Source organism: Ambystoma mexicanum, chromosome 12 (genome assembly GCF_040938575.1).
Source record: "Ambystoma mexicanum isolate Mex_15411 chromosome 12, UKY_AmexF1_1, whole genome shotgun sequence".
Taxonomy (NCBI): domain Eukaryota; kingdom Metazoa; phylum Chordata; class Amphibia; order Caudata; family Ambystomatidae; genus Ambystoma; species Ambystoma mexicanum.
In genome coordinates, this window is record NC_090936.1 from 243,412,126 (window position 1) to 243,429,155 (window position 17,030).

Consider the following 17,030-nt stretch of genomic DNA (forward strand, 5'->3'; position numbering starts at 1 on the left):
ATTATTAATAACTTATATAATCACTTATACATTGATGTAACATCATGAAACATTTTCATTCATATGAATTCACAGAAAATATTTTGTTAAAAGGATGTTATAATTGCAAGTAAAACTGAAACCCCCCAGAAATTCCCCAGTTATGTTAAGCTAAGGAACCATAACTCATGCCACCAACGTGCACTGCTAAGACTAACACCCAGGACATCAAAGATGACATCAGAAATGCTATTGATGATGTCACTCATGACATCACATATGAAATTAATTTTGATGAAAAGTCCCTACAAGGGTTTGCGTTTATAATGTTGGTAACAAGATGTCAGTTGTGATCGGGAGACAAATCATGAACTGCTTAATGTATTGAACAATGTACTCATCTAAACAAAACATTATATTGGAGTGTTGTTGGTAATACAGGAACCTAATCAAACATACACATAGACGAGGGCTGTAGCATGCACCATAGAAGTACAATATATTTAATCTGGTAATTTTGGATAGTAAAATACTGAATGCTACAGAGTAATGTTAAACATGGAATAAATAGCTCATAATGCAAGACTTAATACTTGTGTTAGTACAAACAATACATATGAAGACCCACAATGCATACAGAGGCACATACATGGAAACTAAAGTAAGGAAGAAAGAAACATCATCACCAGAAAATGTCAATTACATTAAAGTTCATCATCATGTATACAAATGAATCGTGTGCTTGAGGCCTGCTTATTGCCCCAAATGTGTGCACCATGAGCTGAGATCAAACCGTAAGGAAAGTACTTTAAGAACATACAAGAAGGTTAACGTCTAGCTATATAGCACCTTTTACATTTTCATATTTTGACGATCAGTGAACAAAATCCCCTGGCTTAGATATGTCGGTGAACAAAAATAAGTTGCCCTGATATGTGATTACATAAGTGATGTCATCAATGACATTTGTGATGTCATCTTTGATGTCCTGGATGTTAGTCTCTTAGCAGCGCACAAGTTATGGTTGTTGCTTAGCTTACCATATGTGAAAAACCAGAGAGTGTTTCACAACCTAGTCTCCGGGGATCTCGTACTCAGGTGGCCAGGGAAAGGCTTTCACTTTTGGATCCCGACACTGGAGGTGGACAAGCGAGGGAGGATCCCCTGGGTAGGGGGGGTCCTCAGGGAGTGAGGGAGAAACACCTGATGGTGAGACATGTTATCCCCCTATTTCCACAACCAATCTAACCCCTATACCTGCTTAATTATTTAATGGGAAACTACAGCCCCCATAATTCATCCCCATGCTTTATTGGCAACACTACTGAGCCGAGGAAGATGAGGAATAATGTAAGGCAGATTACCTCCACTGACTTGCACTGGCTCTGTCCCTGTAATGAGGCCAGTCAGAGTCAGACACGTATTCCTAACTATATACACCTGCCACTTGTTAACACTCCCGTTCAGATGAATAAAAGGTGGCGCGCACAGGCACTGTGTATGAGAAGGAACAGCTCTTTCAGGGCTGATGCGAACCAGGCGATGAAAGTCAGAAGGCCAATCGGTTGACTGCAGTTACGAAGATCGAGAGAGAGCCTGGTGAGAAGCACCCACTTTTGGGAAGCCGTAAGCGTTCTAAGACTGAAACCAAGTGAGCAGAAGAAACCTTCAGGGTACTTCAAAGCAGCCCGCAACCATCCCGGGTGAACGATAGAGTTGGAGAGGAGTAGAAGAGACGTTGGAAACAGCCTTGACTGCGGCATGGAGAGCGTTCATGAAAGAAGGCTGATTAACACAACTGGTGAGTTATCAAATGCAACAAAAGTTTGGTTTGTGTTGAAAGCAAAAGTAACTGTAATTCAAAAGTTGAAGGTTGGGCGTGTACCGATAAAATATGTAATGGAAAGGACAATTGTTAAATTGTAAGAGGAATGGATACAAAGTAACAGAGTGATCCTCCGAGGCAAAATCGCACATAGAAAAGTCTCTGTGAAATGTTCTGAGTTGATTGGGAATCAAAGGCAAGAAAGCAATATCAACCCCGAAAGAAAGTGGAATGAATGAAGTATGTGAACTCTGAATATGCCAAGAGGGCAAACTATATTAACTATGAATGCAAATCAAAGAAATTAGAAAATACAAGTACCAATGCTAATGTTTGGTAATGGTAATGTTTATTTGTATAGCGCCTATACACAAGGCAAATGTTTCAAAGCTCTCAAGGAGGGAGGGAACAAGGGGATAAAACAACAGTCATTCAGAGACCTTGAATTTCTGAATGATATAAGTCTGCACAGGCAGAGTAAGTGCATAGAATACAATTAACAGTGTAGATAACAGCAAATAGGTCTGCCAACGATTCTGCAGTATTTCCAAGTGCATTGAGGTGCCACCATGCAAATAGGGGAGACAGGGAAGATAGACGATCTTCAGGGCATGGTACGTTCAGATCGCGCAAGTGCACAGACTGGACAGAAGAGGGGTGGGATCCAAGTCCAAGTCAGAAACTGGGTAGGTGTTGCGAGAATGCCATTCTCATGGGTCAATGACCAAGTGCAGTAGCAGTGAGGCAAGTGCAGGTCTGGAGTCGAGTGCGAGAGGCCTGGCGAGGGTGCCAGGGACCTGAGAGACTCTGAGGTACACACGACGGGCGGTTGGAAAGCTGTGTGGAGAAGGAGGGAGCGAGGGGTAGAGCAGAGACAGAGGTTAGCAGGGTAGAGGGAGAGAAAAGGAAGAGGAGAAGAGGAATGTCTTAATGAGTTTCCGTAACTTACAGAGATGAGGCTCAAGACGGAGGGCATCAGGGAGGCTATTCCAGAGGGAGGCCCCTGCTGAGAATAAAGATCTCCCTCCAAATCTCTGCTTGGAGAACCGGCTCACTCGCAGAAGGTTGGCGGTAGATGAGCGGAGGACTCAGATGGGACAGTATTTAGATAGGCATTGTTGCAGATGGGTAGGTCCCAGGCCCCAGAAAGCCTTGTGGACAGTGCAGAGGGTCTTGAACTTGACCATTGTAGCTACGGGGAGCCAGTGGAGGGATTTCAGCACCGGAGAGATGCGGTCCCTGCGCTTAGGATAAGTCTTGCGGTTCTGTTCTGGATGAGTTGCAGAGGGTGCAAAGCAGAGGCAGGGAGGTTGAGAAAGAGACTGTTGCAGTAGTCCAGCCTACAGAGAACCAGGGCTCTGGAGACAGTGAGCCGCTGGAGGAAGGTGAGAAAAGGAAGAGTACCTCTGAGGAAGTGCAGCTGGTAGTTGGACTTTTTGGAAATGCGAGAGATGTGAGTGGAGGAGAGAGTGGAGTCAAAGATGACCCCAAGGTTTTTGCCTCCCAGCTGTGTGCGGGCACAGGGCCAAGGGAGGCCGGCCAGAGTGGGAAAGCAGGAGCAGGAGTCCCAATGTGAATGATCTCGCTCTTACTGACGTTGAGGCAGAGGTTGTTTGCAGCACACTATGACTGAATTGCAGACAGACAGTCCGATATGAGCTAGCTAGAGGAGATTGTTCAGGGTAGCCTGAAGTAGAGTTGCATGTTCTCCGTATAACACTGTAAATTAGAGATGAAAGTGGCAATCACATGTGCTAGGGCAGCCATGTAGACATTGAAGAACCAGGGGGATAGGTTATAACCCTGGGGAACGCTGCAGGTTGAAAGAGTGATAGTAGAGAGAAAGGACCCAAGTTCCACCTGGGATGGGCGGCCGGAAAGGAATGAGGTTAACCACGCCAGAGCCTGACATGTAATTCCCAGAGTGTCACAGAGACGTGCAATCAGGATGTTGTGGCTTACCGTGTCAACAGCAGAGGAGAGGTCAAGAAGAATGAGTGTCAAGATTTGAGACCAGGTCTTTACATGTGTTCAGAAGAGCAGTTTCCATGCCTCTGGATGCTCTAAAGCCAGACTGATGGTCGTGTAGGCAGCCTGCAGATTTAGTGTGGAGGGTGAGCTGGGAGATAGCCAGCTTCTCCAGGGTTTGCCCAGGAAAAGGGTGATAGAGATGGGTCAGTAGTTTGCTGGAATGGAGCGGTCGGCAGAGGGTTTCCTAAGGAGAGGGTGCACAATCGAGTGCTTAAGAAAAGTAGGGAAAACTGCAGTGGCAAAAGAGAGATTGCAGAGATCAGCCAAGGCTGGATCAAGAGATTCAATGTTCTTAACGTTTTTGGAGGGGGCAGGGGTCCACCTGTTTGGATGAGGCCTGAGAGAGAGGAAAGGATGTCTTGGGTTTTTGCGGTGAAGGGTGCAGCATGGGGAGAGCAAAGGTCCTGAGTGTGTGTGACAGATGAGGAGGCTGCTGCAGGATTGGCCAGTTCCTTACAGACTTATGTTCGGCCATGTTGTTAGATGCCGCAGAGATGCCGGCTTGAATAAATACTCTTTTCTTTGTGTGGATGCAGAGTCGATATTGCCTTTGAAGGAGACGGGAGGCCAGTTTGTCAGCGGGTCCGCCTGGCACATTGCATTTCCGCAAGAGGCATTGCTGTTGTAAGAGGAGGAAAATTGTGGATTGTAAAATCATTGAAAGAGAGGTTGAAGTGGTCACGCAGAGGGCTGTGTAAAATCCCTGCAGTTTTGAAAGTTTTGGACTGTGGAAAAGACACCTGTTACAAAACGCGTGCAAGGGAAGTGAAAGACAGGTTTGAGCCCGGCAGAGGTAAGCCTGTGCAGAACTGTGAATAAAGTGAAAGATGAAAGGCGGGCTCGAGCGCGGCAGAGGGAAGCCTGTGCCGAACTGTGTGATAAAGTGAAAGGTGAAAGACAGGTGTGAGAAACCTGAGGGTATTCTCCCAAGTAGATCCAGAGAATCCCTTATTCAGGTGGCCAGCAAAGGGCTGGCGCTCTCAGATCCCAAACCTGGGGGTGGATGAGCGAGGGAGCATCACCTGGGTTGGGGAACCCGGGAATATGCTCCAGGTGAGACGCAGTATTACATAGGGGAAGAGGACGGGGAGGACGAAGTCCTTCAGGCTTTTATAGGCTGTTCCAAATCAACCTCCCTTCCACCCAATGAATCTCCCTTACCAGAATCCAACTACCCCTTTGTGTCTGGGAGACCTATTAGGAACCCAAACAACGTTCGCGTGGGAAACTACAGCTCCCAGAGTACTTATTTTCCGGTTACCTATCAGAGTACTTCCAGTCATTCTTCTCTCCGTCCCTATAATTATTTCCCGGACTGCAAGTCCGCTTTGACAAAACACTACAGTTCCCACAATCCCCCCTATTCATTTCATGACAAAAATCCTGGTCATTCCCTTGACAGACCTCAAAATTATTATTTTACGGATTTTTCCTTTCACAAACCACACAATTCCCACCTGTCCAAGTTTACAAACCCCCATAAAATGAGGGATATCATTTCTCATTAAAAGCCCGCCAGGGTGTCCCAGTTTTGAAATGAGACGGACTAACACCAGAGCCGTTTACCTGAAATGTCCTGACACAAGGATCAGGCAATTGCCGATTACTACACACGCCTGACTGCCCTTTCTCTTCCCCATAGGTATAAAAGGCAGAGCACGAGAGCACATTTTTTGCGCAAGGCTGAACGCATGAGGAAGCAGCCATTACAGGACAGCAGTTCAAACGGAGGAGAAATGTGGAGAGACCGGAAAGGACGTCAAGGAGAGAGTTGCCCTTGCCCTTTTCAAATTAGACCCGTAAAGCCTCCGATGAAAGAACCATAAGACTGGGAATTGTAGCTGGTAAATGGTGTCACGGATGTCAGAGGTACATTGTACCCTCCCGCACTGATAGCCAGGGTGGGGAGATGTGGTTGCCATCATGGTACCTTCCTTTACTCAAGTGGCAAAGGAACTGCCAACGAGTTCAACACAGCCGGTGAGTCGGAAGACCCTGATAGTCAACCGGACAGTGTTAGGCTCAAGGTTGCAGTGACACCATTGTACATGAGGAAAGAAGATAATAGATCTTTTGTTAATGCAATCAGTACCAGAAATATAGTGGTCTGCCGCCCGTGGGTGCTCATTCGAAAGACTAGCTGGTACCTCTCATTTGAAAGAAAGAGAAAGTATTGAACTAAGACAAGGGAAACCGTGAAGTGTCAAAGTGGTCATACAAGGGTCTTGCCAAACCCCTTGTACATTCGAAAGTCTTTGACACGCTGAGAAAGTGTGTACGAAATGAAAGGAACGGGGAATGAGGCATTTGAGGCTGGAAGAGGGACATGCCATATGATTTTGGGAAACCAGCATCTGTTATAAAATAAGCGATTTACCCCGGAGATATAAATTGGCAAGTGTTTTGGAAAAACAGTAAAGTGGAGAGACTAAGCTGCAGAATTGTTTAAAAAGACATTACGGCTCTTGAATATTACAAGGTGAGGATCTTTAGTCTAAATGGCAATAAGAACCAGATGAGGGAAGCCAGGAGAAAACTAAGGGAAGTGAATCCCACGTTGTGAAAAGAAGGTGAACTGTGAGAAAAGGGCAAACATGAACCCGCCTCAGGGATGACTGCAAATTTGGGTAAATGGTGAGATACCCGTGAACATTGTGATGACAAGCATGAGCTGACTGAGGAAAGTCCACAGTGACTTGATGGTCTGTGCCCGATCGAGGGAGGCTAGCGTAAAGAAAGGATCTGAGCACAGCTCAGGGGGATCCAAGGGTGAACAACCATCACCCACCGTAAAGCCTGATCGAGGGAAGCTATTGAGAAAGAAAGTATCGGAGACCGGCTGAGGGTGAAGAACAATCACCCACCGTAAAGAGCAATTGAAGGAACTGTTTGTTGTTTTGGCATAGTGGGCCCCCTGAAGCAAGAGACTTAGCCTGAGAAGAGGCTTAAGCACAGAAGGCCCTGATACCGAGAGATGAACTGTAACCTCATGCTGAAGAAGCCAAGGAATGTGCTGTGCTCTAGAGTCCCACCTTGTCCCATACTAAAAAACTTGGGGAAAGGTAGACCCCGGCTATAACATCCTGACTTAACATTTTGTGAACCCTACTTTACTTTCTTATGAACACTATCACACACTATTTTGTAACATAGCGATAAGGATTGGCAATAGGTTTCTTAGCATAGGCCCTTTTTATTTGACTTGTTCAGTATTATTATTATTTGATGGACATGGCTTGCTCCCATCTTAGATTTAGGTTTAGATTAGGCGTTTATCTCACCCATTTTACAGTTTAATAAACACCCTTGAACTGTGATCACATGTGTCTATCTTGCTTTGACACCATGTCTTTCTTACGCAGACTCGAGCCCGACAGAGGGAAACTGGTACACCAAAGATAGAAAGTGGAATTGTATATTTATGACAAGGCGGGCAAAGCCTAAGGAAGTGATTGAACTACCAGAAGCTTGAACCCCAAGCCTGAACTGTTAAATTGTGCCGGTAAACCAAAGTGTGCAAGACTTAAAGAACTGTGCCATCCACCTATACTTTTAGGAAACTCTCTAGACCCTGTGGTGCTGAACATGGGGAAGGGAGTTGTTATTTAAAAGCCATTCTGACATTTCTTCTGAGACACTATTTTCCTTTTGTATTCCCTTATTACATTTGTCATTTTGAGAAGGAGGGCAAGGTTAGGTTTTCTTAGTATAGGCTTTTCTATTTTGGTTAAGACTGACTTGGCTGTTATTATTATTTATTTAATGGTCGGGATTACTCCCCTTCTAGAGTTGGAGCCAATTAGGAATTCTGCCAACCCAACCAAATAACCAAATAAAGGTTTTCGAAACTTGTGCCCATTGTTTCTCTGTCTACTATTGATACCATGCCTTCCTTGCACATAACTGGCGAATTTCTGGTGTTTTTCGGATTTAATTGTAACCATAACATCCCTCCAACAAAGTTTTTTTACTGAGTTTCATCATAGGTTTTTATTAGTGCAACTTAACCATAACGTCCCTTTAACAATGTTTTTTCACTGAAAATATATATATATATATATATATATTGGCCGTCTTGCCTTGGGCCCACAAAATGGATAAGACACCTTTCCCTACCATAAAAGACATTTAAAGTATCTTTGCATTTAACAATTCTTCTGCATTTCAAGCTGTTACCCCCTTCCCCTCATGCCATGTACTATCCAGAGTGAACAGCATATATAAGTATGCATTGATTGTGTATTTGCTTTACAGGGCTTGGGTTGTTTAGAGTTTTTAATCAGTTGTCTGTGTTTGAGTAAAATATCTGTTTTATATAAGGACCTTGCTTGGACCTTCCTTTTACTTTGGCATGTAGTGCAATATTGTTGTTTCGGAGCATAGGTACTGGTTCACACATTTCAGATTATAGCCTGCCGACTTTCACCAGAGGTGAAGGAGGTATACAATTCATTCTAGTTCAGTTTACCTTCATGAAATGATGACTGCTGAGCCAGTACTAGTGCAGGGTTGGACAAAGTGCTTATGAGCCACTGATGTACCCTGCACTACAGCTGCACAGTTGTTATTTCATCACAGATGCTGGTTGTGGACACTTTGAAAATAATGGTGGTGTTTCAAGATAACTTCACTGAATTTCTAATGGAACATAAACTGGTCAGGGCCACTTTATTGGTTGGCGGATGCTGGAAAACAGCATTTTAATCTGCAGAGGTGTAATACGTTTGTGATTCCTAATCCCAGGAAAGCTCATTGGCAAAATGCCATGTGATGATGAACCTTATATAACCTTGCATGTAAATTCATTATGGGTAGTGTCCCGATTGGAAGGGTAAAAGGAGACTAGGTTGATAATGAGGGAAGACGGTACTTGACATGAAACTCTCTATGCAAAGGCTTGACCAGAAACGGCAGGCTGCGCTGTTCCGTATTACACAACCCAGAAGAGTGTGTGACCCACCTTCGTGGTCTACCACGAAAACCCCAAACAAACCCATTCAGGTACGTGGCAAAGCATGACGTCCTGCATTATACATTCCCCCGGCAGCGCTTTCTGATTATCAGCTGTCTATAGTAGCACTGAGGCTCTTCCTCAAACAGTCACTCTTCTTGACCCTCAGAGTAGGTTAAGGGGAGTCTTTGCCCAGTGCAAGGGACTTTGAGCAGCTGTAGCTCCTACAAGGTATTGCACTGATTTTTCTTCTGTTCCCAAAATGATTCACCAGAATGAGAGGATTCTACCTCATACATAGTTAAGTTCTAACATGGTATGGATCCTTTTTATAGCCTTTTGGCAAAGCCCAATCTTTTTCTCTGTTACAAACATTACCTTCTTTGATGAGTCCTGCCCATTGTCCTCGGTCTGTAGGAGGTTGGAAAGAAGGGTGGTTGGGGCTTGGAAAGTAAGTGTAGTAGTGTAGAAATCCAAGATGGCCAAACATGTTATATGTAGGTTTTCTGGAATATTGTTAACTCTAGGCTTCCCCTCACCCCTGTCTGCCAAAGATCAAAAGGTACCTCATTAATGATCCCTTTTCAGCAATTTTCTCTTTGACTTACAAGCTTCTTTTGAAGCTGTCCACTCCCCATGGAAATCCAGATATTTGCACTTGGGAGAGGTGTCAGAATAGAGTAGTACAATAGGGACGAACCATATCCATTTAAGGTTAATTGAGATAAAATGAAGATTCAAGAAAACTGTATGTTGAAAAGAGACTAAAGGGAATTCCCCCTGGAATACATTGGATAGTGAAAAACAGGAGGAACAAAGGGAAAGAGTTATTTTCCATAAAACTGTGGCAATATAATAAGTGGAGAAACCTAAGGGAGAAGTTTTCCCCCTTGAAATTGTGAAGTCTAAAGAAAGAGACACAAGAGGAGAGCCCTTTGAAACAGTGGAACATTATTGGACTTTTATTCCGGAAGTACCAGACAGACAGTAAAAGATCAGAAGAAACATAGGGGAAGGGAGGAGCCCTTCTTCTCATGGAACTTTAATTCCTTTTTGTTTTCGGCACCTTACAAATTTGTTTGAAACTCTGAAATAAAGCTGCAAGTGCATAGCTTACAGAAATCCCCTTGTACACATTGTTTGAAGTTTAGCGTGTATGGGTCAGTTTAGAGGTTTTGTACACAGTACGGAGGACGCTCTTTGGTTTAACATCCTGACGCAGACTTTCATTACTTTTGTTGCAGCAGGGAAACCCCTCATAGACATAGGGATAGGTAGGATTTCCCCAACCCCTCTTCCTTTTGTGACAATAAAGGTCCTATTTCATACTGAAACTTGTTACTGTGTCTGAGTCTTACTTTTGATCCCTTACACTCTGCTATTGCAAAGTCCTATTGTTTCCAGCTATATAACATCCGTAAGACTCATTTGTACCCAACTTTAGTTTTTATCGACTTAATTACTGCACATTTATCCTTATCGGTCTTTCTTCTTAACGCCTTGCCCCCATACACTCTGTTTTTAATTCTGCTAATCATACTCTTTGTTTACTCCCTCCTCGTGCCTCTGTATTTTCTTCCCTTCGTTCGCTCTCTTGGCTGACTCTTGACAACCATGTATTCTTTCATTTTCTCACTGTTGTTTACAAAAGCATGCATGGTCTTGCCCCTCCTCACCTCGCTTCCCTACTGCCATTTCATGTCCCCTCTAGATCTCTTTGTTTGTTCTGCTAACCAGCTCCTACTCTGTTCCAAAGCATTTGGTCAACCACATTACTTCATCTTTTCCACTCCAGTCTTAAACACCATCTGCTCATCTCTGATCTGTAGTTCCTTTCTTGCCCCCTGCAATTCTTTTGCATTATTTGTATCTCGTGAATTTGTATTGCTTCTGCTTTGTGCAGCGCTTTGGCGAAAACGCTTTATAAATCTAATATAATACAAATGTTGACTTTGTGGTTTTCTTTTAGGCTGCCTGGCTGCTGAGAGCAGTCACCTGCATAGACCTCACCACACTCTCAGGAGATGACACTTGCTCGAACATTCACCGGCTGTGTTTCAAAGCCAAGCATCCCATCAGAGACGACCTCTTGAAAGCATTGGACATGCATGACAAAGGTACAGTTCTGGCTGCGACTTGGATGCAGTGTGCTGTTACAAGTGCACAAGTGATATATTTTTTTCCTTTAAAGTAGCACTCTTGTTAGCACGTAAGGTGAGATGACGGGCCCCAAAATTAAACCAACGTAGAGGCTTTGGTGTGTTGGTTAATGCATGCTCAATCCTTTGCTTTGTACACTTCAGTTGTTTGATTAAACCCTTATTTGTTTTAACCAAAAGCATACTTGACTGAGAGGTGGCAATTCTTGTGGGCAGTTTCAGTCGGTCAAATCCCGTTTTTTTAGGAATCTGCAGTAATCTGCTATTCAATGCAAGCAAATGGTAAGCACACAAGTGCACAAAAATGTCTATATTACTGACCGATAATCTCAATGCTGCTACTCCTCCATTAATGCCTCGTCCCAATACTCACTAATGTGAAGATGTTCGATCTTCCTACCAGAATCTCCTAATCACATTTTAGTTTCCATGTCCCTTGGGGTCCCGCCCACATCTGAGTATAATGTGGCCACCATGATGAAACTAATCCTGTACCTTTACCCGAGAGGGAGAATCGGTTAACCCTGTCTGTCCATGAGGCTGTTGCGAGTACTTGGACGAGGAAGAGTAGGAGTAGGTGTAATGATGATTACCATTAAGTAATACAGTCCAGTAAGTACCCACACATCCCTCCTTCTTGTACCAATCATTAATCTGAAATGTACCAAAGACCAGGTCAATCCTACCTTGACATAAGAATACTACTGTTCAAAACCACATTTACACCAGTATGCATCACAATGATAGTTGTATTAATGCCAGCCCAAAATGTCTCGAGTGGCAGAACAGTCTGACGGAAGGCATGCACAAATTCCAAATCCCCTTGTCCTGGAAGATGAAATATGTAATACTAGGAAATCCTAGGAAGTGTCGGACAGATGTCCTTCAAACTAGCCCTCCTGTACTTAGCCCAAGAGATGGTCATGCCCCTTCTAGAGTGTCCCATACCCCACCCAGAAGCAGATAACGTGCAAAAGAATAGACCAAGAAAATAACTTCCATCAGACCCCTGCTAGTAGATTGCGTCCCTTAGCTGCTGACCCGCAGGTCACAAAAAGACTGGGATCTCGTAAGCGGCCAACCTTTTCCACGTACACCAAAATAACCTATTTCGTACATCCAATCCCTAAAAGGCCTTGACCTCCTGCTTGGGAAGACCGGAGGGACTCCAGGAATATCAATATCCTGCAAGAGGTGAAGCGTAGAAAAGACATTAGGCATAAAAGTGGGGTCACACCGCAAGATAGTAGATGTAGGTGAGATCTGAAAGTAAGGAGCAGAGCACACAAAAGTTTCAATTTCTCCTATCAACCTAGCAGAAATGATTGCCACCAGAAATAAAGCCTTGAGGGTGAGGAATTTGAGAGTGGCCACCTCTAAAGCACCTCCTTCAGTGGTGCCTTACTGCCCTAATGCCTGCTGACCGGGCACGCACGGAGGGAGGTGAGGGCAAGGTCTAAACCAAATCCAATAACCATAACCCTACATTCTAAACGTAGGATCCCTCTGAATCTGCACCAGTTGACAAAGTTTCCCCAGTCTCTACCATAAGCCTGCTTAGTGGACTTGTACCTTGACCCCTGGATGCAAAAGGAGACCCTCCCCCCAGTGAACCACTGTCTTTGTAGACCTATCCTCTCAATGACAGTTGGTGTTCTGCGGGCATAGACCAGGAGCCAACAAAGGTAGGGGAGCCCTTGGGAGAAGAACTGGAGGAGAAACTGCCACAGGAAAAGGGGGGACTTGGTTCTCCTGAGCCACACTGTCATGATTCCTGTCCCTCATATCCCCAGCCCTCCAAGATGTCAGGCTGGAGCCAGGCCACGATCACCTACATGGCCCTCAAGGGCCTCTCCGTCCCTCCAAAGAGCCACTTGGAGTCAGACTTGGCGCTTGTGGCACCAGACACACTCACTCCCATAGGATAACATTGGGGATTGGACTTGTAGTGCATTGATGGGGACAAGATGGATGCCCCCACATTTTTCGGTTCCCAGAACTGCATGTGCAGTCTAGTCTTTTGGGTGTGGTTCAGCCCAGAGACACCTGGGATACCCAGAGACTATTTAAGCCACGCCCAGGCTGAAGAAACATGCTTTGTGTTTTCTGCACCTGCAGCGTGACACTGACCGTGTTTGGATTGGTCTCCAGTAGGCCTGCATCTTTCTTCTGCGCTCAGCTTCTGCAAGAACAAGAACACCGTTAGGAACATCCTTACTTTGCGGCGCTTCTGCCCATCATTCATCGCTCCTTCTGTTCTGCGGGCATCTTCGGCGGTGTCATTCCCATCCCGGCACGCCGCTTCCTAAGGAAAAGGGAAAAGAATAGAAAAAAGGCATTAGTAAGAATTCAGCAAATCTTCACTTATTTTTTAAAGACTGCACAAGCTTCAAACTCTTACCTGAATCCCAGACGCTCTGTCTCCGGACCTTCTCATCCATCTGCAAGAGGGAAAAGACACTCCAGGTTAGCGTGGAAACATCTAGAGGCGTGGAATACCGCGCTTACTCACCGCATTTCTTCTTGATAACCGGCATCTACGCTGAAAACGTCGCAGCACCTAAAAGACACAGAAAAAGAACTCAGTTCAATACAAATACGAAAGGGTCGCATCGCGCTCTCACTCACCTTCAGCGCTATTCATCTCAGCAGCACGTCGCCATCCCCGGACGACGGCCATCATCTAAGGAAGGAAAGGAACGAAGTTAGAGAACTGTTCAAAAGACTCATTATACTTACCTGTTGGACTCTTGTCAGTGAAGTAACTAGGCAGCAACGAGCCTGCATCAGTCAACGCGCCCCTGCGCTGAAAGCAGGACGGAGAGCACACTTTCCAGGTGAGCGTTACACACACTGGGGTTATCGGGAGAAGCCTGCAGCTAGAATTCACGATTCTGTGTACAACCCTCAAGAGAGAGGAGGAGAATCGGAGGGAAGGCATACATAGGGCCAGGGAATGGTTAGAGCATCCGTCCCCCAAGCCACAGGATTTGGGAACCTTGAGATGAACTGATCAAATGGGGAATTGTGTCCCCTGAAGCAAGCAGATGCAGTGTAGGTTCTGATAGCGTAAGAGTGCTTTGCAACAAAAACATATCCTACTTTAATGGAGATCGTGGGATAATGAGAATTTCTGACTCAGTGTATCCTCCGTGCATTCTATACTTCTCTGATCTGGGATACTGAGAGGGAGCCCATTCTCCCAATCAGTGAGCCAACCTGTTAAGGGATACAGACTGTCTCCCTGCCTGTTGATGTTGTCCGACCTAACCAATACTGGGAGCCCTCTGATCCGAGGAGAGGAAAACGCCACAACCCTATGGAATGCTACCAGCTAATTCCTGTTGGAGCTCTTGGGATGTTCCACATGACCCTGCTTTCCCTGGGCTGGCATATCATGCGGGAGTGGCCCCTTCCTAAACTGCTGGCGTCCGTGGTGAGAACTGCAGGTGAGCAAGGACTCTGAGGAAAGCCGTTAAATGCATTATTTTAGTTCAACAACTATTCCACAGATCTCCTCAGTGCTGATGTCATGCAACCAGGACAGTGAAATCCATGAATGACTGCTTCCATTCACGATGAAGATGTGACTTTAAGGGATGGAGGTAAAGGAGAGCCCATTGTAAGAAACATATAAGCCACCATCAAGCCTTTCTTTCTGGCACCAAATCCACGTCAGAAGGTAAGAGCTTCACTCTTGATCATTTGGACCCTGTTTTCTGGAAAGCAGACACGACCATGATGGGACAGGAACCAAAAACAACTAGCCGGAACTCCTGGGCTGGATGGAGGTAAGAGTTTTTCCTTTTGATAACAAATTCAAGACTGGTTAACAAGTTGATGGCCTTTGATAGCCCACACTGTACGCCTTCACTGTTTGGTTCCTGGGTCAGCCAGTTGTTGCGACTAGAGGCCAGATGGGAGGGCAATATACTACAAATGCTGGTCCAAGACTGAACATCTCAGAAACTTCTGGTCCTTCTGATGAATGGGAACATGAAGGCAAGTGTCCCTCGCCTCTTGGGAGGACAACCTGGCACTGGTGGAGATGAATGGAATGATACTCTGGATTGATTCCATTTGTAATCGAATATCCTGGACACACTTGATGAAGGCTTTTAAATCCAGTATCATCTGGAATGCCTGTAATGACTTTGGGACGAGAAAGGTGACAGAGTAAAAATCTCTTCTGACTTGGGCCTGTGGAACACTACAGAAGGCGCCTTTTTTGGAGTAGACTCAAAATCTCACTCTGGAAGCCTTTCTTATTCCAGGGTCTCGAGCCACAGAGTCCTAATTGTCTCTGTCTCTTGGGGGATCATGCACAATTCTATGCTATAGTCATGACAAATAAATTTACGAACCCAGGCTTCCCACTGCCTTATGAAGATCTCAGCCTCTCGCGATCCCTCCAGCCTTAGGGGGAAGCAGATCGGTCAGGACCTAGACGACTTGGCTTTTGGTTAAGAAAGGATGACTCTTGGGGTTCTCCTTAAAGTCTTCTTTCCATCCCTCCTCTGGAAGCTTTGCTTGGATCATGATGTCTGCAAAGCACTGGACGAGGAAGGATGAGACCTACATTTATGTGCAAGGTTTCAGCTGACCTTTCCTGCTTACAAACCTTGCGGACCCTGTATTACAGTTCATCCTCATAAAGCCAGGCCTTCTTGAAAGGCAGATGGAAAGCTACATATTCCTGTGTAGATTCCGTCATCCAGTCTTGGACATGAACATACCTCCTACCTGCCACCGCTGCCTTCACCCCATCATATGCAAGATCAGAGTGGAACACCATTTGTAGACACATCTTCACTACTAGGACTCTTCTTCATGTAGTGTAACTCCAGAGAGTTCCTGAAAAAACATCCAGGAGCAGCATAGCAGATGTATGTATTGCTTCTCATAGCCAGATGAGCTCCCGAATAACCCTTTCTGTAAGCAGAATTAATCTTTTTACCCACAGGGTCATTGACAGTTGCTTCCGGAGATATGGAAGGTTTTCCATTGAGGAAAGAGAGTAGTGAATCAGCAATATGGAAATCTTTTACCACTCTTGGGCAGGGTGCCATCTCCCCTGCCCTCACAATGTATGTTGCACAGGCCAAATCAGCTGAAATTTGGGGCCACTATTCCATTAATACATTGGGCCTGATTGAAAGACGCTTCTTGAAAAGGTTGCTTGGGCTGCCAATATCGTGTCCGAATAACCCTCTCTATATGGAACTGGGCCTCGGGGAAATCCAGAGTGATGTCATCCTCAGACCGGCACTCTACTGGCTTAGATTATGGCTAACTCCTGAACTTAAAATATACCGTAAGGCCTTAACACACATGCTGGAAACTCAGAGGGGTAGATCTTTGTCCTGTTTTATACACGTCAAAAGATCTCTGTTTGATATGATTTTGGGAAATCTGTGGCATAACCCCTGGGGTATTACCCCAGGTGACGTGGAAACAGTTAAAAGAACCTCAAGTGAGATGGCTGAGGTGGAATTGATTAATGCATGTAGTGGGTTGGCCATAGGAGTTACATATTTGGCCATAATGGTGGCTCTGGGCTTGACAAATATTTATATGTGGTCAATCCCCCCCCTTGCACCTGAAATTTAGATTTCATCAATTGAACCTGGCATAACATACTAAAAAGTGGGAGCTTGCTGCAAACGACTTATGCCTGGTATGTGGTCTCGGCAGGGAATCCATTGCCCACTTTTTGTTCTTTTGCCAGGGTTACGTGTGGCAAGGTGCAAGTTCCTAAAGACATTATGTAAAGCACATGGCATACATAGAACTGGTGATGCTATTCTACTCCTCAGGTGCAGCAATGACATAAATGTAGTGTTTTTGCAGCAAGCTATATTTATCAAGCATGGCGCACAAGAACACGAATATTGAAAGCTGAATGACTTGGGAATCAATATGCCACTATGTCATGTCAATACATTGACCACTAACCACATATGTTTATATGCACTTTATTGCTCTTTGCACTTTTTTTTTAATGTGTTTTTATTTGCGTTTCTTAAACATAAACATTGGGACTGTAACACCGTCCCTCCCCTCTTCCCTCCCTCGTACACCCCCA

At 45.0% G+C, this 17,030-nt stretch overlaps 1 protein-coding gene across 1 annotated transcript in view; it reads left to right on the forward strand.

Moving 5' to 3' along the window:
* Positions 1-17,030, forward strand: part of DERA (deoxyribose-phosphate aldolase) — a 646,316-nt gene that overhangs the window by 220,091 nt on the left and 409,195 nt on the right. The window contains exon 3 of the mRNA XM_069628380.1: positions 10,756-10,903. Within this exon, the coding sequence (XP_069484481.1) occupies positions 10,756-10,903 (148 nt within the window). The remainder of the gene's footprint in view (positions 1-10,755; positions 10,904-17,030) is intronic.